Below are 26427 nucleotides of genomic sequence, written 5' to 3'. Positions count from 1 at the left end.
ACAATATATAATAATATAATTTTATTGTTAATCAAATCATTATTCTTCGAAAACTTCATTACTCTTATCGATTATCTGTCTGTAAAAATGGATACTATACACATTGAGTTCACTAAAGTCGATAAGCAGTATTGCGAGTGTTCCATATATTCTTAACGACTGAAATATTTGATAAACAATCCAGTTCGAAAAGAAACCGGACGACTTCAGAGGAAAATGAGCACTTAGTTATAGTAAGAAACCGATACCTAACTAATGTTATGATTAACACAGTGTGACTGTATGTGTGTTGGAATGTACATTAGTGACTTATAGAAGATGAATTACATACTTCTTACAAACCCAAACCTAGCTCAACCTGACAAAAGTGTACTCAAGAGAAGGAGAAGGATTTGTACAGATTTGTATTGAAGATCGAGTGGTTTTTGGACGAGATTCGTGGACTTCTTTTGTGTGATTTTGGAAAGAAAAGCTTATTTTAACTTCGTATACTGGCTCGTTCAGACAATTTGACTACATAACGATACAACCAGGTGGTGCTAACAACATTTAATACTATACGCCGGTTTTATAGGGGACTTTACTGCAAGAAACCTCCAGAACACGAACGGAATCTTCAGCGAGGAATCTTCACTTTAAATCTATTGAACATCTAAGGGATGAGCTTAGGAGAAGGGCCAGGGCTAGAAACCATTCGTTGGAAACCCACCAGGAGGTGATAAGTCAGTGAAAACAAAAAGGAAGTTGGAACCTGGTGGCAATATAAGCTACTTACGAATATTTTTTAGCACTTTTATTATAATGAAAATTGTCGTTGGGATTTTTTGCTATAGCACAAGTTATATAATATATACTAAGAATAATACATTTGGTATACTAGGCAAAGAACAAAAAAATTTATAAATGAATGGGTGCGACTCACCTGGTTTAGTGAAACAAACCCTTTGGCCGTATTCGGGAAATTTCGCGCAGTCTAAAGATTCTTTAATTTTGTCATGTTCCAGTCTCTTTCCACAACCTGCCATAAAATCTCTGCAAAAACTTCTACATGGTAAGATCATTTCGTCCTCCGTATCTCCTTTTTTACAAGATGGCTGAAGTACTTGGCACACGAATTCATACGCATGTCTATAACATTCTGCATCAACCTGGTAAAAAATATAAAGAAATTACAATATACAAATATATCTACGAGGGCTATTGAATAATTAAACTGAATGCTCTATACGAATTTTTCGCAGACTTCTTCAGTTATCATGATAAGTGGATACACGTGCCTTTAACTTCAACGGACTTGAATCTTCTTTTTTTAACGTGTCGTTTAAATGGAAATGGATTACCAACTTTCTTATTTATTGCTATTTACATCTTCCAATGTAATATTTCCTTATAATTGCACTTGAAAGATAAGGATTCATAATAACAGCCATCTTTACTAGACTTTTAATGGGCACACCAAAAAGGGGATACCGCCGACACGATAACTCCGCAATTCATAGAGAAATTTTGAGTTATACATCGGGTACAACTTTAGAGACGGTGTTGGGTCATTCAGATTGAAACTTTCCTCACCAAAGAAATGTTCTAACCGAAGCAGCCAAACACTTACACTTCATTACTACTAAGCAACAGCGACAATAAGGGAACATAGCCACTAAACGAGAAGACCTTCTGAAATCTTCCCCAGAACTAGCGAGAGAAGAAGATTACATTTGATTAACGTGACACAATTTAAAATTAGATCTTGTCAGGATAACAGGGTGTGGTGGAATTTCCTGTTTCGCATCCCACCGTGGACTTTCTCATTTCGCGTGTTTGTGTGACAGCTTCCTAATATTCGAAGTCTTCAAATGTAGTATTATAATGAAACGACCGCGCCCTGTATAATTTTTTTTTATAAAATACGTACTCACCAGCTCTCTAAACGCTATAACATCATTTTTCACATCGTTAATACTCCAATGGTTGAATATATTTGGATACGTAGTCACGTTATAACCTAATTTTTTGCAATAATCTAATTCAAGAGGAAGACATCTTCTAGGTGGTTTTGGTTTCTTTGTTACTGCATCGGTAATCATTAGCAAAGTCGTAGAAGTAACTTGCGGTAGCTCATTTTCAGGTTTTACGTCCAAACTTTTGGCGTCAATGGTGAGATTCTTGAAAAATACAGATTCGGATATCGATATTTCTTTAGCAATAATATCTTTTAAGTCTTTTGCTCTAATGTCGACGTAATACGGATCTATATGAATATTGAAATGTACTATCAAGTCTTTATCTTCAGTTCTGGAAAAGATGTGAGAAATTATATCAGTTCAAAGAGAAGCACGTTTAGCTGGAGATCATGAGAAAGCTAGAAAATAATACGAATTGACACACAATCAATTGTTGGACTCAAAATTGAATTTTTATTTCCATAATAAGATAATTTATAATAAAAAATTACAAAATTTTCCAAACCCGTAGCTTGGAGATACACCTTCCAAAGCGAATAAAGTACTGAAATGTAGAAGTTTACTGGCAATTGTTGCAAATATACGTTTCATTATCTTAATCCCTTTAATTCCCTTTTTTCTACAACATCTTGGCTAAATTTGCGGTTACAAAAAAACTCTTCAGTGAGCTTTATTGGGTTTTCAAACAGTTCCATTCTTAGACAATACAATTACATGAAGTACTATTCCTCGTCAGCCAAAAGAAAGTGACAAAACATTTATTAGGAGTAACTTCAAGTAGTTTTTGCATTTCAATTCATAAAAGAGAATAGGAGCACTACTCTACGATTCTTCTAAAACAATTAAAATTGTTCTCAATTCTTGTGAAAGAAATGAAAACTTTTTTCGAATTATAAAGTCATTGAAAACTCTATTTGATTCTTTCGGAGTCATTCAAGGGTATAAGGGAACATAAAATTGTGCATAGCCGTGGAAGATCGATTTGTTATTAGTGTTTTTTAGATATTTTACTTCTTTTGCGGCCAAAGTAGTAGTGTTTGTAGCTGTACGATCGAAAGTTCCATTTAATTGAGAAGCAAATCGTTACCTCACACTTATTCAATATCTGAATTTTCTTCTCTGCTTTATAGGAGAACCATTTTTAAAGTAAGAACCAATTGATCCAATGTAGGTTGTACGGTTAAACTGCTTCTTTTGTCTTTGTAATTTGCTATGTTCTTCTGTTCATAAATGATACAAAATTTGTCTGAAAGTGATATGTTTACGGTGAAAGTGTATTGCAGTGATTTCTAAATGAACTTTCGGGGAATCAAGGCAGATTCGATGGGAATTAGTGTTACTGTAGACGCTACATCTAAACCACCAATATTGTGAAAATGGTCTACCAAAAAAAAAAGTTTGAACAAATCTGGTGTAATTAGTAAATAAACAAATTGTTATGAATTGTTCTTTGATGATGCGATCGAAAAGTTGGTGTCAAAACTTGACAAATATACGAATGTTACTGATGACAACGTTTCAAAATATAAAAAATTTCAAATTTTAATTTGTAATACAGCTCAAGCTCATATCTAAATTATCTTCCACTCAATTCCAAATGATTCCTACTTTAAACATGATCCTCGTACTTTGTAATATTCATTTCTCTCTTTTCTAATTTTATTGAATTTGAAAACACAATTTTTTATTGTTTTCAAGTAGCCAGAGTAAAACTTCCTCGCTTGTCAAACATAATTCAGCTCTTAAGTTTCAAATAGAACACTGAAATTATTAACTTAATGCCCCAAAAGTTGTGAAATAAAAGATACCCAAAGAACTAAACCTAACATGATAATGATTGACTCCAATCCAGATGCAACCCTTATGTAAAAAAGGGCTGCTAATGTATATAATATAGAAGAAAGATGCACGAAATTATATTTGTAAAGATATGGCTCCAACACAGATACAGCAGCTATTGTTGAGGCGCTTACGTCCAGTGGGTATTATAGGGCTGAAATGATAATTGCGTTGATAAACTCATACATTCTTTAAACCTACTCAATCAGTCCTATAATCAAATTATGTATTTTTATTATACTTAAATGATCTCGCTTCTATCTGAAGATTCAGATTCCCCCTGGAAAGAGAGGGTGGCGACATTCCAAACAAAAAGAAAACGAAAAAAAGGAACTCACCCATCTAAAGCTAGTACTTCAGTGCCCATATATCCGTGCCTAATGGAACTTCTTCTAAAGAGAAGATTCAGTCTTTCTCTATAATCACGAGATCTATTTTTAAATTTATTTGTACTAGGATCTGTTAAATCGGTATTAAAAGTATCTCCTTTTACAACACGAAATGTTGCTCTGAATACTTGTTCTTCTGGAGTTTTTGGAACAAAAAATGTATCTAAAACAAATGATTATTCATTCATATTGAAAAATGAGTTAAGAGATTTTCTAAACCTATAGAAATCTTACACTTTTACTTAGATTTGCATATTTATCTTTACGTTAGAAGCTAGCAATGATATTTTAGTTTTTTTATTGTATCTCTAGTTTTTATAAAATCTCTAAGATTTGATTGAATATTTCAGTGGCCGTGTCTTAGTCCAAGGTATTATTTGGTAACTATAATAATTTTAAAAAAAGTGTCACGATATTATTATATTAACAAAAAAATGTTAGTACATAATAATGATGTCGAAAAAAATATGGTATGATTCTGATAATTAAATAAGCATGTAATATTCAATAACTAGGGCAATAAGGGAAATAAAAAACAATCTTTTTTAAGGGAATTTTAAAACTTATAAAGTGAGGTAATTGTTCCATGTTTTTAACGATTTTGGTTGATTTTATGGATCCAAAATCTTCTTTTTCTATTGCTGTGCAAAACCACAGCCGCAGCAGCACATTCTTCTAAAAACTCTAGGTCACTAAACGATCCAGTACTGCTCTCCATAACATACTCAAAGCTATTGAAATTTTTTTCTGTATAAAATTATAGAATAAAATGAGCCTATCATCACGTGGCGTGCTAGAAAAGTGTACACAACAATGTACCACGTGAACCAACGCGGCATGGCATGCGGTGGCATGGCGTGGCTAGTGGGTTTCGACCTTTAGTCGAAAAGGCGATGCAACACAGTTCCGATTTGATTTGGTTTCATTAATTTTTAAAATAGATATTTTGTAATTCATGAGATTATTCCAGTTCTAGATTGAAAATTAATAAATGTATCATATATTATAAGAAATACATGATATTTTTTATTCCATTTACGTTGATAGGTAAATTATACAAAAACATACTGCACAGAAACGGGGCTCGTAGTATATTCCACCTGTTATACTGAAATTTAACTCAGTTCCAGTTCAGTATGTCCTTGGGTTTTAATACATAACACTCCTTATTATTTTGTTATGCTTGCTTTCTATTACAACAAGAGGATTTAATGTCATGATCACAAGTATCACGGCAATTTCAATAGCCTACTAATTTACATTCCACTTAAATCATTTTCGGTATAGTTTCGTGGAATTAGTTATAATTGTTTAAGATATTGTATATATTATCATAAACCTAACTTTTGAATTATTCCGATATAAAATAATCAAGCGGAATAAAGTCGGCGCTTCCGAGAAGGCCAGTTGATCGTTAACAGCTGCAATTGCTTGAATTGATGTCTCATATTGTTAGTACAACGATCTTGCGTTGAAGCACCTGCACTTCTGGGCTCAAAAAGTTTCGTAGCATATCACAATAATAGTCACTATTCACATTAAGGTCGTTGATCTTCATGAAATTACGTACATTTAAAGGACACAGTGGCATAATAGGGCTTTCATCTCGGTTTCTTCTCTACCCTATATCGATAATTTAGCTTATTAAGTTGATCATTTACATGAAAGTATGTACCAAATTTGTTGCTGCAGCATATGAAGACGCATTTTGACAGACTGTCGCTTACACTTCTCCGATTGTCCTGATTGCGGGCTGAACGAGAGCAACCAGAGTTTCGAATTTTGACAGTCTCTTCTGTATTTTTGGATATTTTCTAATTCTCTCGACACTTGGTTCATTGCATAGATGATACTATACACGTTATAAACACTATCAAAAACAAAATGGCAGACTCTACGGAACCCTCAACTGCAGCCTTTAAACGAACAACCGATAAACTTTTTGGACACATTTTATAAACCATATTCTTCTAGATACAATTGAGATTGTTCATAAATTCAGTAGTAACTTGCGACGTATTAATTTTTAGCGTAAATATTCCTCAAACCTTATAATTTGAGAAATCATTAAAATTATCAAAAAGACATTGATTACAATAGTGATGAAAATAAAACGAAGTTAAATAATTCGAATCCACATCCTTCAATGGTATACTTGAAAATATCTCTTCCGCTAACCGTTCCCGTGCACCAAAGATGCCCAAAGAATTATGCTGTGCTACGGCAATGTCATCCCATATATATGAACAACTGTTCAGTAAATTGTTTGCATTTCCAAAGTAACTTTATAGTTTGTTTCAATAATGATTAAAAATTGTAAATACATTTTATCAAAACAACTCACTCGTGAGATTTACAAATTACAACCTTCGTTAGTTTGGATAGAGAGTAAGTAGTATGCATTATTTCAAAATACACAAATCCGTTAATATGTAACGCAATAAAGTGCATCATAATTCTTACGAAATAGCACCTATGTGAATCATTACAATACTTACAACCTAAATAAACGCCTACTGCAGCTAGAAGAAGAAATAGCAGAAATATGGCAATGATGTAACATCCGCATCTGTATTGGGAAGTTAATTTTTTTCTAGTGAACCTAATGTCAGAATCTGATGAAATTATTGAACTGGGAGATCTTCTGTAATGTCGTGAACCTGATCCAATCGAGCTAACAGAAGTCTGAAATAAACATAATGACAAATCATATAATTTAAAATTGATTATCGCAAGATAAATATGTTTATATTTATTTTGTTATTGTCAAATACTTTTTATTATGGAATTTTATCTCATCTATTTTGATGCTTTGACAGTTTTTGTTTAGCCATATAAATACGAGGAGTGATACTTAAATTTTCAGATTGACAAATAATAACAAATATTTATAATTAGATATGTCTTTGTTATCTTTAAAAATATTCTTCACTAAGATGAATACATTTTTGCATGCATTTGAACCAATTTTCTATTCTGATTTAGGTGCCTCCAAAACATGTGATTTAACTGCTTCTTCATGTGTAGGAAAACGTTAACTTCGTAATTATTTTTGATCTGCGGGGATAAAAAGAAATAATTGGGTACCAAACAAGGACTGTACGGCGGATAATCCATCAATTCGATGTTTTGACTGTTCAAAAACGTTTGGTTTGAACTGATGTGTGAGAGCTCGCATTGTTTGATTAAGGATGATACGTCTTCTGCGATTGGTTTTCTTGATTTTTTCGAATACATTTGGCAAACAAATGCTGGTGCACCATTGCTTCATGCGCGAACAACTTTAGTTGAATTTAGCAATTAATTCAGTTTTGTCATTTCTCAAAACTTAAGTAGCAGCCCTCGTGTCAATTAAGGCTTCCATCTAAAATTATTTTTGGCCACGCAGGACGTCCCATAAGCTGAACTGAATTTGTTAAATTGAACACCCTATATTTACTATATGAAAAAGTAAGTCAATTTTGAATAAGGTTTCATGCACCAAAGTTTGTTCATGCTTGAAATATTTTTGAGGAATTTAAAACAGTAATTTAGAATAACAGGGACTATCAATCGTGATATTTGTTGTCTATTATTTCATAATAGGGTTCTCAAATATTGAACGTCTATACGGGTTCCTTCCTTTTCTAACCTTTCTAAGGTTATCTGTATGTGTCTTCTGCATACTGTGTTTGAGGATAAAAATAGTTCATTTTGGTATATGAACTCCTAATCGGCTTTGTTTTAAAAGATATAAAGACATCTATCATTAGCAATGAAGCAAATTAAGAACACTTTTTAGCAGAAAAAGGTACTTTAATAATTTAAAAATTAAAAGGCGCATTTTATTATCTATTTGAAGCAAAAATAATTAATAAAAATTGAGTTAACATAAACAACAAAGCATCTCATTTTAAAAAATATTGCACATTTCACTTTTTTTTTCAATTTATAATTCAAAAATCTTTTCAAGCCATTCCTTTCTGAACAGAATTCGTTATTAACAGTTCTTCAACTCGTTAATTTATTATATGTGCCAAATATGATTTTTTATCGACTTACTTTTACATCTTCATTTTCTTCAGTTTTTAAAAACATTGTTGGCTACTATTAACATTTTAAAACACGAGTCTTTAATATTTGTAAAATATTGTTGCTACACTAAACACACAGCTACAAATAGCTACAAACAGCCTACAAAGTATTGAAGATGTGCACAGCCCACATTGGCATAATGCAATTTAATTAATTAAATTTAGGTGTGTGCATTGGCCTTTTTCTACCTTACTATGAATAACAATTATTATTAAATTCGCCAGTATTTTAAACTATCAATGTCATAAGATTTTGTAACATTTATTCAAAATTTGAGAAAGATATAATTATTAATCAGTACCTAAGTTCCGTCTATATAATAATAATAATTTAGAAAAAGCTACCATAATTTTTATCAACTTCGAATATCAGACTTCGCGTTCGTTTTTGACCAAATCAAACATACAACAAAATACTTTTTATCCTTTTTTGTTTATTGCGCAGTGACCGTCAATTACAAGTTTTCTAATCCGAAAAAAATGTTTATATTTATGTTATATTTTTTTTAGTTTTTCGAGCAAAGAATTTCCGTTCTTAATTATATAATTTTAAAATTCTAATCTAGGAAAAAGAAGCAACAATCAATACGAATAGAGTTATAATTAAATTTCGTCATACAGTCCAGAATTACTGTTTTATCCCTGGGTTAGCCAAATCTTTCTGGCAAACCCCGAAATAAATTTGGCTTTTAATCTGAAGTATATCAAATCGATTTTAGAAATTCTTTTCAGTCAAGAGTTCGAATAAAATTATTTATTTCGGTTCCGGTACTGTTATTATAACATGTTTAAAATGTTTCAGAAATAAACAGCACGAAATTTACTCCGATCTTGAGAAAATTAAACAGAAATGTCAAAGGAAAATGTATTGGAACCTCTCCTATACCTCTTGTACAGTAGTGACATACCTAAACTAGATAATGATACTTTAGCTACCTTTGCAAATGGTACTGCCATACTAGTAGTAGCAAATAGACTCAACAAAGTAGCAGAATAACTACAGATATAAATCAATAGAATAGACCAATGGACAGAACAAAAAAAATTCATCTATCCTGACCAGATCTATATACATAAACTTTACTTAACATCAATAAATCAAATACCATTAAGAATGACGGCAAAGTATTTACGTATCACCATTGATGATAAGCTTTTGCTGGGAAGCTTTTATTCAAGTGAAAAGTGGCTTTATACAAAAAATATATCCTTTATAAACATACACTCAAACCCATCAGGTCGAATTGTACTCAACTATTTGGCTGTGCTACACAAATCAATCAATTATTCCAGTGTCCTAATGAACATCGTGGATTTAACTTTGTAAATACTGTGTACTGTAATTTTTCTCGAACTACTCTTCAGTATCATACCAATGTTGAAATAAATCAGCTCCTTGACACTGCAGGATGGGCGAGAAGAACAATCAAAACAATGGACTGAAAAAGGAGAACCTGCTCCAAACAAGGTAAAGACCGTTCCATCTGTAGGCAAGGTCTTGTGTCGGTTTTCGGGATTATTTTCATTGACTATCTTGAAAAAGGGAAAAATATAAACGGCGAGTATTATGCGAACTTGTTGCAACGTTTAAGCGAAGAAATCAAACAAAACCGGCCGCATTCGGCTAAGACGAAACAGTTGTTCGTCAGATTTGCCCCCATAGGATTTTTTTCTTTCCCAAACTTCAGAAAATGGCTTCGTGGTCAAAGATTTTCCAACAATGAAGAGGTGTTGTCGTCATTTATTGGTTATTTTGAGGAGCTTGGCGATTCTTATTATAAAAAAGGTATCGAACTTATTGAACATCGGCATCGTTGGGAAAAGTGTATAGAGCTAAAAAGAGATTACGCTCAAAAATAAATATATTTTTATTCAAAATTTCAGCATCAATATTATTTCCATCTTAAACAAAGACGAGACAATGTAATATTTAGTGTTACTACATTTCTTTCTAAGAAAGGGGTTTCCAGCTTGCTTTGTTTAGCTGATCGATCTGATCGTAAATAACTAGATCCTGTAGCTTGTAATTTATTCAAATCTTCGTCTATATCAGAGCAACCTACCCATAGGCCACCGGGTGACTCATTTATTAACTTTATCTTTAGCTCCGACAAAAAATATAAAGTATAGGAATAACTTGAGACGAATATATTGAAAATGAAAGAAATGAGAATAAATATTTTGTTCTTTCGCTCAGTTTTCCAACGTCTCCTGCCTACCACTGCGACTGCTACTATTTTCCCTGGTAAAAGGGAAAGACAGAACATTAGTTCTAATATCAATTTTCGCCGTTTTAAAAACAAGAATTTAATTTTACAAATATAGATTCCAATTAATTCATTTCAATTATCAAAAAAGTAAAGAAGCATTACTTTCTGATTTTTTTAGGACTTATAATCGATGTCAATTCCTGATTCTTCTGGAGCAAAATGGTTTCTTGTAAAAGAATCTACAACCATTTTACAAAAATAGTTAAGGAATTTTCGATTCTTTTGGAGTCACTGAACTCAGCCAAAGGAATATACAATCAAGCGTAGTCGTACAAAATCGTTTTATCGTTAGTCCTTTAAGCCAATTTGGCAGTCATGGAATTATATTATCCAAGCGTCAACGCATAATGTTCGACTCACTGCAAGTATTTCAGAGTATAGTTTCCAAATTACTATCACAAATTGCGCAATAATTTTTCTATTGAACGCAGATAAATATTTGTTCAAATTGTTATTCTATACCAATCGCTGGCTTCTTTTCAATGAGTAACATTGTTAACAACATTGTTTATTTTTAATGGTTATGTCCTTGTTACACATCGTACATCGGATGTGAAAGTGGGTCATTATCACCCACATATTGGTGAATTTAATGACAAAGGACGAGTCTTTTATACTAAGAATATTTACATATTAAAGGTACAGTTCAAGAGGCAGAACTTACCCACCTTTATCTCATTTTTAATGTATAATATTTTACATTATTTTTAGGTTATGGTGTCAAATCGGGCATATATTAATTTTATTACAATACAACGCGGAAATAATCAAAAAAGTTTTTACTCTATATTCTGTTTTTGAATTAGTGGAAGGAATTTAAGTTGCAAATCTGCACAGTCGGTTTTAGTGAACATGGCTCGACAACCTCATCTATTTTAACTACGTTATAGTATTAGAAAAGTTTGTTCCGCCTAAAAAGTACTAGATATAATAATAAGTAAGTTATCAACGGTAGTAATCGGGAACGTGTTGAACATTCGCTGGCATTTATGTAAATTGTTAGTTTTTCACAAATGTACTTTTTTTCATTTTGGTTGAATTTTGTTTGATTTTTGTTTAGTTTATTCAAACGAAATTATTTTTATTACTTAACGCGTGTTACGATTCACTTTTATATGTATATACAACTGAACATTATAATTCAAAACTAAATTAAAAATTAAATTAAAATTTTTCTCATTCTTTGACCGAATTCAATCATTTTTCTTCTAAGCCCACAACTTAACGTTTGATCACAGAACACAGTTGATTTAACAAACTTCTGGTCTTGTTCTGTCTCAGATTTTATTCACTTTTCTCACGTTTCAGCTCCGCTACTGTTATCTAGCACAAATTAAAAGCGCTCCGAAACATGGCGTCCGCTCCAGAACGTGTTGGGTTTGTAGCGTATGTGTCACCGAACAATACAACAACTAATGTTTGGATGGGGCTCTTGTCTGTTAGGTTTATTAAATATCCTGTATATATAGTAAGCAACCTTTCTTGGGATATTTTTCTCATATAATTCCTTCCAAAGTAAGCTTTTCAAGATCGTTCTAACTTCTACCTACATGACCTAAGAACTTCGTAATTCTTTCCTCCAGAACAACTCTAAGTATGTTCTTTATTCTGAGTTTATATAGAACTGACTTGTTTTGTCTCCAGCTAGATTACTATTAAAATTCTACTGCAATAAAATATTATGACATGAAAATCACAGTTGAAGATATTTATCTTTCTACTGTTACTTAGTTTGTTCAATATTTTAGTACCTAAATTCATTTTAACAAATATGTCTCACATCCTCATATGTTAAAAGAAATTTGATTCCGTTTAAGTTTTAGTAAGTGCTTTCAGTGTCTGTCTTGAAAAGTATATCTTGAGCAATGTATTAACATTAAATTTTGTTTGGGAGATCTAAAAAGCCCGAAAGGAATAATTTCTCAGACTAGTCTTGACATAGAGAAAGCGACAGCAAAGACATTCCGAAAAAAGTCTTCCAAAAATCGTGTAATCAACGTTGGATGAGTGGAATGTAAGCTAATGCAATACTTTAAAGAAGATTCAGTCTCTGATAATGAATACATGGGTATTCGAAAGCTTGGTAATATATTAGAAATAGTACACTTTGGTATTTAATTTTGTAACGACCTCACTACGAAAACGCTCATAATCTAGCTGGCATAATCCGATATTCATATGTATATATGTAAATGAATCCCGCAAAACAAGATTCCTTCAATGAAACTACTTTATAAAATTCAGTATTATTTTAAATTATATTGACATTTATGATGAAGAGTATTAAATAACGGATATTATATTGCATTTCTTGTGTTTCTCACTTTAGCGTGACGTGCAAAATATTCCCTGAAGTTTGTATAAGAGATTGTTGAAGTACAAAACTATACAATAATAATTGAAAAATTGTTTACATTTTAAAAGTATATGATAGTTATTGGAAGAATCATCTACAAGATATGGCTATTATTGAGACTGACAGTACTACAGATGAAATGCGCTTGCTTCAAACTTCAGCGTGAATCCTTCTATTTAAGAACACAATTCCTCTCGACAAGGTGAACAAATCAGCATCCTGCAATGACATTAGGGTTTTTTCTTGTTCCTTTTGAAAAATGTATGCATATCTTGTGATTCCCACTTTGGTATTCGTACAAAGTATTCCCCAAAGCGTGTAAAAGAGAGGGTTGAAACTAATTTGATTATTGTTAATACAACACTACATAATATTAAATGAAGAACTTGTATTTATATTTTAAACATTAATGGAAAGTATTAGAAGAATAATACCAGACATGAGACTGACAGCACTACAAATGAAATACGTTTGCTTCAAACTTCAGCGTCTTTCGATCATCATTATCATCATCAAACCTTTGAATCCTTTGGATTATGGCTATCGGTTATAGCGCTTTAAAATCCCTTTTTGATGTGGATTACTCCTCGTTTTCTATTTATGTTTTCTTTATAGTTTATCGTTTGTTTTGGCTGCTTTCGTTATTATTTTCCATTCCTTTCGGTTCCGACATTATGCCCTCCAGTTTTCTATATTAAGTGCTCTTATGCCCTCCCCTATTTCGTTTCTTCGAGTTTCTAACCTAACCTAACCTGCCTTTTCTCTTTGGCTACAATGGGGTCGATTACGTTATTCTTTTTGTCATTTCAGTTAGTTTTCTTCTCATTATATGCCCAGCCCAGTTGAATCTTTGTTCTTTTCTTTATCCAGCTCTTTCTCTATTTCATCGTTTTTCTTTACTCTCCTTTCTCCCTCTTGTGTTGTGTTTGTACTTGTTATAGTTTTCATCATCTTTCTCTCGGTTCTTTCAAGTTCTTCTTCTCTTTTCCATCGCATACATGATTACTAATCTTATTAAGGTTTTGTATATTTTTATTTTGTTTTGTTTGGTTTATGTTTTCGTTTCTTTCATAGGCTTGATATCCCTTTTTATTCTTACCTATTCTCTAGTTGTTTGTCCCAACTTATTCCTAGATAGTTAAAGGTCGATACTGTTTCATAATTGTATTTGTTAGTTTTCAATTAGTTTGCTCTCTCTTCTGGTTTTCCCCCTATTTTCATATATTTTGTTTCTCCTGCATTTATTTCCAGTCCTTCCAGGCTTCTTCTTCTAATTTGTTGATCTCGATATTGTTAAATAATCAGTATAGCCGTAGCCTACATTTGCATTAGAGTTGTTTTTTGTATCTAGTGGAAAATATCATGTAGTATCATATAACGAGGTTTTGAGAAATTTCACTTGAAACTTAGAAAAGGCGGATTTCTAACGTACTTGAAAGGTTTAAGTCATTTTAAGTGGTCTGAGAAGACATTCTAAATTATTTGCTTCCGTCCAGGTCGCCCCTCCACGTGAAAAATGGATAACAAGATGAAAAAATCGGTAATATAATTCTAACCGTCGGTTCAATACTTGTACAAAAACTGAAACTGTAAGCACTGATAAAGACACGACAAATAACATTCAAAAAGAGCTCATTGTGAATTGTCTGGAAAGAGGTTTCTAACCAAATTCGGCATACCTCAATCACCGAAGCTTACGCCTTTCAATTTCGATCTATTCTTCCACGTAAATCTGTATTTTTAGTACGTTGAAGGTTTATTCCACAATGGATTTGTAAAGTGTGTGGTGTTGGTCAAATTGTAGTAATAATAAAATAGTAAAATACTACAGCTATAGATATTAAACAAATATATAATATATATATATATATTTACCTTCGAGTCCCAAGAGCTCTTCCTGTGTCCTTTTCTCTCCATGGAAACCGTCATTTTTCGAAAGTATTCCTCAAGAATATTTCATCTTTTACTAAAACACAACCGCGAACACAAATTTTTCACCATTCAACATAAAACCGTATAAATTAAATCAAAACTCACGTAGATAGGTCGTCAACAATTAACAGTTATGTTTACTCTACACGGTGTATTAGTCACTTCAATTTAGTCTAGCTCTAGATTATCGTTGTTTTCTTATTTATTGAAGAATTAATGGATGTTGCGTGAAAATTATAAGTGTATCGTCGTCAACGGTTTTCTCTCTACAAACTTTCACCTGAAAAAAAACATGATCATATGATCATCAAATAAAAACATAAAACATTGGTCATGAATTTTTATTGTTTTTAATAAGTGGTGGCATGAAAATTATGATAAATTTCATTCAAAATAAACTGATTTCAATGTTCTTATCATTGCATATTCAAAGCGACCAGTATTTTGAAAATTTTATGATCATTGCCGTTGATTTGAAAAATTACGACAATTGTTAGGTAGAGGCAATTATTCAATCTGTGATTAATATGATATATTGAAATCTAAATTCCATTTAAAATGAATACCTAAATACACACAAGATCAAAATCACTAAATAGGTAAAAGGTGCCACGCACTCTACCGTTCGAATCAGTAGATTAAAGAACTTTTCGAAAACTATGAAAATGGTCGAGTTAATGTAGTCGCGGTCATCTAAAAACAATTTTTGAAAAATTCACTCTATTTACTATACACTAAACAATAAATCTGACTGAATCTTGATACAACTGGTTTTTAGAAATTATTTGAATAATAGATATTGTTGATGACAAAGTAAAGAACGATAATTTGCAAGAAAAAAATTGGCGCTAATAATATTTTTAGTACATTTTGAATAAAGTGTCAAGAATTATTTCATCCAAATATTTTACATTACTTTTTCTAGTTTTCCTAGAGTTAATCTACAATCTCGCGTCACAATTTTGAATTGCATTTTATGATAATCAAACACCTCAAATCCTCTTGAAACTTAAAACACTTACGAAGATGGTCCCAAAAGTACCCGGCTTTAGTTAGAGATGGCCGTAGTTACTTGAAAAATATCATCGTATTAGAAAGTACACAATCTACACAGAATATGTTTCAAGTTTGAAGACGCCACGTTGTTTAGTATTAGGTTGGCAGCCATCAATAGTGAACGTTTTCAGTGAACTCGAAAAAATTTGTCATGTAATAAAATAGTTTTATTTGAAAGGCTTTAGTCCAACCAATATGAAAGCTGAACTAGATTCTACTCTGGGTAAGACTATTTCTTCGTTATCAAGAGTGAAATATTCGATAGCAGAGTTTAAACGACCTACGAAGACCAGCATCGCAGTGATCGACCAAATGAGGTGACGACTCCAGAAATATTGAAGAAAATCCACTGAGCGGTACAGGGTGATCATCGACTGAAAGTGCCCGAGCTAGCAGATATAGAAGGCACTTCAAAAGTGGGATACATCACATATTAACTGAAAATTTGGACATGGGAAAGCTGTACCAAGATGGGTGCCGCATTTGCTCACAATGGAACAAAAACAGCGATGTATCCATCAAGTTTTTGGCAATTTTTCACAAAAATAAAGCCCTGAAACACGGGTCCATCACTTCTCATCCGAAATAAAAGAACAACAAAACAATGAACGGAATATGGAGAACCGACTTCAAAGAAGGCAAATACCGTTCCATCTGCAGGCAAGGTCACGACGTCGGTTTTTTAGGATGTGCGTGGGATAATTTTCATTGACTATCTTGAAAAAGGAAAAAAATATCAAACGTCGAGTATTTTGCCAACTTATTGCAACGTTTGAGCGAAGAAAAATGGGCGCATTTGGCAAAGAAAAAATTGTTGTTTCATCAAAAAAATGCACTAGCTGACACATCCGTTATTAAAATGGTCGAAATGAATAAATTTTTCCAAAATTTTTCTTTGTATTTTCTTTGTTTGGCCAAGTACTTCTGGTAACAACTTCGTACATAAAATAAATATGTTTTTATCAGTAATATTCTAATTTGATTGAAAAAAGCTCATTTTAGCAATAATAATCAATAATACAACAATAGGCACTAAATATTCCATGTAGTAATGAATAATTTTTGTTGCACAAATATATACTTTCAAAGCTTAATACCAAATAACTAGCCATAATATCAAACCTTTTAGATTTGACAGTTAATATACGAGGTGTATCAAAATGTAAATTCCGTTTCCATTTCTATCATCGGCAGTGCTGTGATCGCACTTTCTAGCATGACTCAAGCAGAAGGAATTAACGCCATTTTCAGATCGCTGCTGCTCACATGTTATTCGTGGTACATCTTTATGATGACAGCCTTTATTGAACTTGTCACCGCTTGTGATATCAGCTCTGGAATGCGTTTTCGGAAAAAATTTAACCAAGAGAATTTTATTGGAAAATTCACTAGGTTCACGGATGACATTATATAAGTGATTCAATGATTAGAATGGACGTGATCCAATGCACAATGAAGAACGATGTGGACGCCCGTCTTTGCTTACTGATAAACTGGTTCACGCAATTGAAGAGAAGCTTAAACAAAACCTTAAGTTAACAATAAGTGATATTGATATGAAATTTCCACAAATCTCACGATCACGGTCATGAGTTTTTGACACGTTACAATGAGACTCGAAACCACTTGTGCATCTTTTTTGGGATTGAAAAGGCGTTTGGCTATCGGCAAACAATTAATGCGCATATTTACAGAGAAACCATTGAGAAATTGCACCACGCAATACAGAACAAGCTCCTATCATTAATATCAAGAGTTTTGTTTTTTTTCCAAGATAATGCCCGACCTCACACTGCGAACGTGACAAAAAAACTCCTAAAGGAATTTGTCTGGGACCTATTTGAGCATCCTCCGTACAGCCGAGTCCTCGTTTCTTGTGACTTTCATCTCTTCTCACAGCTAAAATCTTTCCTTGGTGGTCGAAGCTTCAGCCATGACGACGAGCCGAAAGAACATGTTACCACATGGTTGAAAGCACACGCTTCTATGAAGGAGGCCTAAAAAACTTGTTCCACACTATGGCAAATGCCTACAAAATTTCGTTTTTGTTTTACATATCCGATCAGAGCTTACTTTGCGGATATACCCCGATATCAGATGCTTAGGATTAATTTTACTTTATAATTTTTAAATAACACACGAACTAAAAATATTAATACAATAATATCTGGTTGGAAAATTATACAAACAAATATTAAAAATAATGTGGAGTCTTCTATCTGACGTGAATAAAAAATGTAATTATTAGGTATAATGTATTTAAATTAGCCCGAAATATGAATTAACATAATATAATGTGAACAAACTTATATAACGGAAACAACTGTTTGTGAAACATGTTGAAATATTTGTATCGTGTGAATGATACAAGTTGCAATACGTGTTTAGTAAATTGATTGAATAACTGTTTTTTCTACAACAATTTTCATAACATTTAGAGTATTTTGGGAAAATTCAAACGATGTAACTGTCTAAATTTAAAAATAAAAGACAAAAGTTTGTAGGACGTTTGTGGGAAATTTGAGCAGAAATTTTTTACAACTTTGTGGATCTTACTGGAACCAATTTTTTGAAAAGTGAGTAACTATCTAAGGCCATAATTTCCAAAGTGGTCCAAGGGTCCACGGAAGACTCGACGGGGGTTAAAATGGAGGTCCACAATTGTAAGCGGTGGTCCATAAAAATTTATTTGATTTTGATAGTGGAGAACTAAAATTTTAGCTTCAATTCTCTTCTCAATATAGGCGGATATTATTTTAAGAATCTTAACGACAAATACTTGTAAAAAATTGCATATTCCATATTCAGTACAACGCGTAGAGACTTGCTGTTGCCGCGCCGGCCGCCGTCCTGTCCACCACTCTTGTTCAAACGTACAAATTAATACAACTTGCCGTATATGTGCTAATCTTCACTTTTTTTCGAGAAGTTGGAAGTTGGTAGAAATGTGCCAGCAGGTATTGTGGAAACATCTCTTTCGCTATTGAGTTTTGAGTCAAATAGATAGGAGAGTAAACTAAAATTCATAGAATAAAGCGTTAAACTAGAACTAAACTGAACACACTACCAGGAAAGTTAATACAAAAATGAATTTTTCGCACACGGAGTTTTATATCCCTCATTGAAAATATGTTGACTACTAATTATATTCTTGAATTCTATAATAAATTTACACTATCAAAATTGTAGGAAATTTGATGTTCTTTAAGTTATTAAACTATATTTCCAATAAACACATTTTTCAGCGTTTAATTTTTGGTGAATCAAAAATATTCCTTTTTTGGTTTTTTCTAGATTTATTATTGATTTTAATTTATGTATGTATTAAATTTGAAAAAATTGGCCTTCAAAAACCACACATATCGAAAAAATATTATGTAATATGATCATAAGGACCCCAGATAACGTATCTACGGGCTAACCAATGATGATTGACCATATTCTTTGTGAAAATCTATTTATTATCCAAGAAAATAATTAATTAAACTGGTTTCAATAATCCGACTACCATGTTAAAAATAAGTAATTTGATACATTAACGGAACTTTAAGTGTCTAAGGGACACTTGAAATCGCTTAACTATGACGTTGTTTTCCATTGGGACTGATCAGTATATAATAAATCTTAACGAATACAATAATAAATTGAAATAAGGTAGATTTATGAGTAATCGATTACGATACATTAATGCGCGGTAAAAGAAGGCACACTTTGTATCACTTAACTAGATAATTAACAGATCTTAATGGTTCCTAACACAAGAGGTTATATTCGTGCAATGTTGTCTAATTTTAAATAGGAAATTATTATGTCAGTATAAGGTGATGGGGACTAATCTGTAAATTAATTCATTTCGTCATCTTCATTGCACCATTTTGTATAAAAAGGGTAGTTGTTAGTGTGCCCAACGAATCTAGAACACGCAGTTATGCGTCATTTCAAGGGGAAAATACAACAGATCCATTTTGGAAATAAAAAACTAATATAAGGCCCAAAAAAAAAGCATAATTTCGTAAGGGTGATAATGTACATTTACGGTAGCGGAGCGGAAACGAAAATAGGGTAGATTGGAATCTAGAATATATTTAGTGAATAAATTCTCGAAAATAATTTTAATGAACAGCTTGAAGCTTGGGTTTAATTAATTTAATTGAAAAAAAATCGATGATTAATGATTTTTTGAGCCAATTCGATAAATCACGTCTAAAAATCAATAACAAAATTTAAATTTCCATTCGTTCCGTATTTTTCTTGTATATTTAATAACAACGGGACTGTTACCATAAACATAATTTCTTGATAAATAACACTACTTTCATCAATACAGTGTAGGTCAGTAGAACCCATTAACACCACTTAACTCTAGCACATTAAGTAGCTACGCATGGACAATGGAATTTGTAATTACAGGCCTGAATGTATTGACACGTGATAAACTATGTAGACATTAATAAAATTTATGTATTTGTCTGTTCTTGATCTTGAAAAGATAATTAAAATTGAGTAATTAGTTATTCAGAAAGTCTATCAACACACAACAGAAATGTTTAACCTTTTATTTTTCCCATCAAAATGAAAATATCTAGAAATTGCTTCTTGTACACATTTGAGCGAACCCGTATGTTTCATAATGAATCTCTCAAAGAATTAAAAATTTCCCAAAATCGTTGATCACTGTATAGGTTCAATGGAGGTCCTCAGAGTAGTGACCTCTATACACTCCTCTCTATCTTCTGTTTAGAAGCTCTGGTGGGTGTATATTTGACCTATTATGCAGGCTCAATATTTTACAATGCAAAAAATGCACAATCACTTGCCTATTGAATTCAAATCGTTATTATCATTTCCGCATTCCACAATAATTTGAGGGCAAGTGCCTTCTACTCTGTAAACAACTTCTATTCTAATAAAAATATTTAATTCCAGGTATGCTGCACACTGGATTAATTTTTGTTAAAAAATAATTATTACCTATTACTATTACCTATAATTTTGTTACTCATTGTGGTTTTCTTCCGTATATTCAAATTTTATTTTATTTGTATCTTTATTTAGTTAATTTTATGTTTATTTTTTAGTTTTTACAAGATTTTGTCTACAAATTATTACAATTTATTGATAATAAAGCATTTCACACTCCCTCTCTCTCTCTCTTAATAGGTGTTCCCACTTATTTATTTTCTTTTGGTAACTACTGCTGAATGTCTAGCTATTTTCTCGATCATGGCTTCTTGGCGAGATCTTTTCTGGTATAATACTCTAGCTGCCTCATCTGTATGGTGGGATGGCTCATTGAATCTTCTAGAATCCATGAACTTTTTTTTAATTCAGCTCTTAGCAGGGCTGATGAGTTCTGATTACAAGAGACACTGGTCACTGCTTGTCTGGCAACGATATCTGCTGCGCTTCGACCTACATGATCTGAAAGATGAGGTAGCTCTTCGAACCTTTTCTTTGAGTCCATACACTCTCGAATATTTTTCTAGTTCAACCCTTATAAGTTCTTATTAGCAAACGACGTTCATTACTTGGCTCGGGATGATTTTTTTACGCTTTGAGTTTGTTTAGCAGTGTATCCTCATGCTAGACATACATACACAATGATCGGGATGCAAATGGCCTCGATGACATGGAACTTGGTTTTCAGTTCTAATTTAGATCGTTCTCCTTTTCCTTTCCAAATCTAGTCTACTCGGTAGACTACTTTGTTCTTAAACTTCAATCCTTGGTCTTAATAACTCATCTGATTTCTTCTCCCGTTCTGTCCACACTTATTCTTTCTGAGAAACTTTGCTTGGGTCTTTTCTGCGTTAATGCTAATCTTACATGTCGGTCAGTCATAGATTTGATCCATCCAGAATTACATTTTTTATCGTAGATCACAGTTACGTCTTAGATTGGTGAAATTGTATCAATAATAATGAAAAATGATTCTAATACTTTTAGAAATAAATTTATTTGTACCTTTATTCTGTTTTATCTTTAAAAAAGTAATGACAATACTTATTGCTGCACTTCTTTTCTGTTGAAAATGGAACTATGCTTGGTTTCGAAAGCCAATTGATTTGAATACAGATACAGATACAGATGTGAAAGAATTCAACACAACAGATTAACTGATAACAATTATTTGAATCTTTCTGATCTCCATAAACTTTATGTTAACAGGAAGTGTTGGTGGAGATATCTTACAAATCCAGTGAAAAATAGTATAAACTTCCACCATAATTATATTGAGTATTGCAAATTTAAGTAATCTAAACGTAATATCCTTTTAATAGCATAGACCAAGTCATTCGGTCAGTTATATGCGTCTATAAGTGTACTAGCGAGCCAAAAAAGTATAGGAAACGAAGAAAGTGAAAATCTCACTCAGATTCATGTTTGTAATCAAATTTAAATTGTAGGTATCTGTCTTTACTCAATAATTAATATTATTATAGTATATTTCTACTTCCTGGCCTGTATTGAAGACCGCCAAGATGTTATCCATCATTTCCTCCTAACGGTACCTTCAATAATTTTGTCCCACTTTCATAGTCTTTGCTGTACTAAGTGAAACTATACTCGAAGACGCCAAGGTCGTTACTGAAGGTTAAGCAGAGCGAAAAACAAAAAATGACAGTCATACGTGTATTTTTAAAATGACCCGTCGTGACTTTGTTGATGAAATATAATAATGCAAACATTTAAGATTCAATCTAATCCGAATTGAACTGTCTCATTATTTTTTTCAACTTATTTCCGAGACGCCGAGACTAATAAGGTTCAAATTACTAATGATCAAACTGAATTCTAAGAAAAAAAACAGTTATCGACCAAGGGGTGCAGTGTGACTAATCTGTTCAACATATTTTTTGTTAACTGAATATACCGGTGAAGGGATTACTATAGTTCTTCCAATATCAATTGCAGATTATAAAAATCCTTGTCGACGATTTTGTTTGATCTACCGTAGGCGTAGATACCTCATTTTATAAATTTATTATTTTTATAAATACTTTTAAAAAATATGTATATCTTTTGCGAGAAACTACTCGTTAAAAGGCAATCGAATCATTATGAATTGGATGGCATTATATGCCGTTATTTAGACAGATACACTCAATTGTATTCCTACGTGGAATTTGGAAAAAAATCATTATTATACCTCGATAACTTGATGCAACTGAATATTAAATTATAAAGCTTAAATAGACGAGTAAAATGTACCTGCCTGTTAGGTAGTTTGGTTTAAACAGGGTACCAGACGTGAACTGAGCTCTTTTGGTACCCCATTCGTCTGTTAGAACTTCGGTAGTCTTTTATCTGACGCAAATAATCTTTTCACCATTGAACTATTCGGTTATTGCCATCGGTTTATTCAGTTTTTTGTATTTAAAACCAAATGCTGACAAAACTTGACGCAATGTTTCTAAACTGGTATAATTTTATTCTGAATAATTTACCACCTTTTGCTGTATTACTTCTAATATCGCAACCCTGTTCTCCTTATATAAACTATATATTGTCCTACGTATAAAGTCTTGAGTAGCTTTATCAGCTGATTTCAGTTTTTCTTTACATGTTTTTCGGTTCTGTGAACGATCCACAGTAACTATTCAATAAATGGAAAATATATTTAGTCTAGTTAATTCAGCAATTATTATGATTGCATTATCAGATTACTGAGTATTTTATTTTTTTAACCATTAAAATATATTTAAAATAACTTGCTCTGTTTGTATATCTAAAATCTATTTAAAGAAATTTATGAAATAAATAAATCTCACCTAGCCACACCACTGTTTATCTCAGACTGTCTAGATGGAATATTTCGAAGAAATTGTCTACATACGCCTTTCGACAACTTCGGCCAATAGAAATGCATTTATGTTTACGATTCCATGTTTTCATTTGTAAACAGTGGAGATGATCAGACCACGTGGACTGACGGTGTGTTAGAATTTTATTCGGGGAGTAAACATTATTTTTCATGTCTTAATTTGTTATATTGATTGATCCTCGCATTTATTCTGCAATTTATATTGGACACTATTATTAGTTAGACCATATTTAGAAGAACAACGAACTTCCTCAAGAGCTGCAGTACTTTAAAAATGTTTTGTTATGAAAGCATTTATTGACTAGATGTTTATAATGATCATTTTTATCATATACGAAAGGGCATACGTGATTAAATAATATTTCAAGTTTCATTTACTCATATTCCACATGAAATATGAATTATCCCAACTGGCTTAAGGTATGTTCAAATATAAAATGAACAATTAATTTAATGAATTTAATTTAATTCTTTCAATAATTTATTTTGTTTTTCAGTTGCGATAAATAAATTTAAAAAATAGAATTAGAAACAAATTAATTAGATGGATGACTGATTGACAAACTATATCCAAATAAATATAATCGATTAGACATCAGACGTTCGTCACAATTGTAACCAAAATTGGAAAAAAGTTCCTAAGAAATGCATTGATGCCAAACTGTTTTCGCCCAAATCTAACATCATTCCGGTCAAATTGATCACGAATTAATTGTCAAATAACAAAAATTTCCACAGAAATGAATTTCGTTGAATATATTCAGAAGTTCCCATCGATCCCACGTGTGCTAAAAAGTTACTTAAGGTCAATGATCAAATTGGTTTTTTTTTTCGGAATATTTTTGGTAGCAGTGAGTTTTATGAAAAAATCGATCAGGGCTATATTATTTCAGCATATGTTTTTCATTATTGAAGCAACTTTGAAGCCTCGTAATTCTAAAACCGTGACCGTACCCAAAGTCCTGATTTTTTCCATTATACAAAGATCTTTTGGGAACCCTTCTAAAGAACTCGAGTTTCAATTGTTTCAGATTAAGAGATTTTTTTAACAAACGAGCATAAGAATTTTTCATGATTAAACAACTTTGAAGCCTCGTATTTCCAAAACCATGACCGCACCCAACCTTTTCCATAATACAAAGATCTTTTGAAAACACTCCTTAAAAATTTGAATTCAATATTTCAATTATTTATGACTGAGAGATTTTTTGTACGAGCATAAGAGATTTTCATTATTGGAACAACTTTGAAGCCTCGTATGTATTCAAAACCGTGACCGCACCCAACGTCCTGATTTTTTCAATTATACAAAACTCTTTTAACAACATTGCTAAAGAATTTGAGCTCAATATTTCAATTATTTTGTACTAATATTTTTTTTACTTTTATGTATATTAGCTTTGAAAATGAGATAAAAAAATACGTGAATTAATAAGTATTTGTGAATATTGTAGTGCCAAAGAAAATCTATGAAATTTGTAGTTAATGTTTCTTCAGCTAGGATAACGAAAAAAAGTGAACGGGGTACTATAATTTTATTAAAAGAAACAAATAGCTTCTTGATTCCGTACATTTCTGCAGCTTTCACATCTGCCGTTTACCAAGGGGTTTTGCTGCTATATACCACTCTATTTCGGCACGTGTATTTTGGACGAACGCATATGTTTCCAGGACACTATCCAAAACCCCGTCTCAAGCACTGAAGGTCATACATCCTGAGTGAGATGTTGTATAGTGTACAATGAATAATTAAACACTAGTGAAGACTAGGTATTATTATACTTGAAGAAGCACGTGTATATTTAATTTTTTATAGTACAGTCGTACACAAATACTTTTATTAGATAAATATTAACGGTATTAGGCATTAGTTGTATAACGATAGTTACGTATAACTTTTTATCATTTTCTTGAAATTGCAACCAACTTACTACGCAAATCGATATCTCGTTAGCAAACTAAATCAAGCGTACAGCGTATAAAATCCTAATTGAATCTGCAAACAAACCTTAAAATTACCATTTAGCGACACACATTACTGGTTTTTGATATTTTGGATATATCTCCTTTGCTATAAGGGAGCATTTTTAATCATTTTGGTTACAAGAATTTACAAACATCATTACATGAAAAATTTTAATATTGTGTTAACGAGTAATAGTTACACAATGTACCGAAGTATTTTTTTCTTTTTCATTGAGTTCACAATACGTAACTATGAATCGCCACCTCAAAATTATTTCAAATATTGTAATAAAATTTTATATCATTTCAAGTTTAGTTGTGAAACATATTTATGGATTTTACTTAAAAATCTTTAAAGTAGTGACATAAATTTCTAATCTGTATTAGCAAACAATTTTTTGGAACGATTAGCTTTTCTCTCATAGTCATAGTGGCTTCAACAGTAATCTGCAAGCATGGCTGGCTACCATATCTGTTCTAATAAGGCTTCTCATATTCTGCAATTTCTTGATGAAATCTTGCACCGTAATCATCACTTACTGTACTTATTATCCGTAAAAAAACATTGTATTTGTGATAAAATCCAGCAGCAGTGATTTATAAGTACAAAATTTTTAATATTATAATATATAATAAGTAAAATTTTTTGTCTCAACCGTGTATTTCAATAGGACCGAAGCTCAATAAAAAGTAGGATCTTTGACAAATTTTTTTGGTCGGGTCCAATGATACCTTCTTCAATTTCCTACTCACTTGCTATTGGA

At 32.0% G+C, this 26427-nt stretch overlaps 1 protein-coding gene across 1 annotated transcript in view; it reads right to left on the bottom strand.

The window, feature by feature from the left end:
- The window catches only part of LOC130442602 (atrial natriuretic peptide-converting enzyme), a 51230-nt gene that overhangs the window by 11207 nt on the left and 13596 nt on the right, over positions 1-26427 (bottom strand). The window contains exons 2-7 of the mRNA XM_056776873.1: positions 14923-15097; positions 14761-14851; positions 6685-6871; positions 4136-4349; positions 1914-2289; positions 923-1148 (exon numbers count right to left, since the gene is read on the bottom strand). Coding sequence (XP_056632851.1) covers positions 923-1148; positions 1914-2289; positions 4136-4349; positions 6685-6871; positions 14761-14814 — 1057 coding nt within the window. The 5' untranslated portion in view covers positions 14815-14851; positions 14923-15097. The remainder of the gene's footprint in view (positions 1-922; positions 1149-1913; positions 2290-4135; positions 4350-6684; positions 6872-14760; positions 14852-14922; positions 15098-26427) is intronic.

The sequence above is a fragment of the Diorhabda sublineata genome, chromosome 4 (genome assembly GCF_026230105.1).
Source record: "Diorhabda sublineata isolate icDioSubl1.1 chromosome 4, icDioSubl1.1, whole genome shotgun sequence".
NCBI classification, from domain to species: Eukaryota; Metazoa; Arthropoda; class Insecta; order Coleoptera; family Chrysomelidae; genus Diorhabda; species Diorhabda sublineata.
The sequence above is the reverse complement of the archived record's forward strand: the minus strand, read 5'-3'. Positions and strand labels throughout refer to the sequence as shown.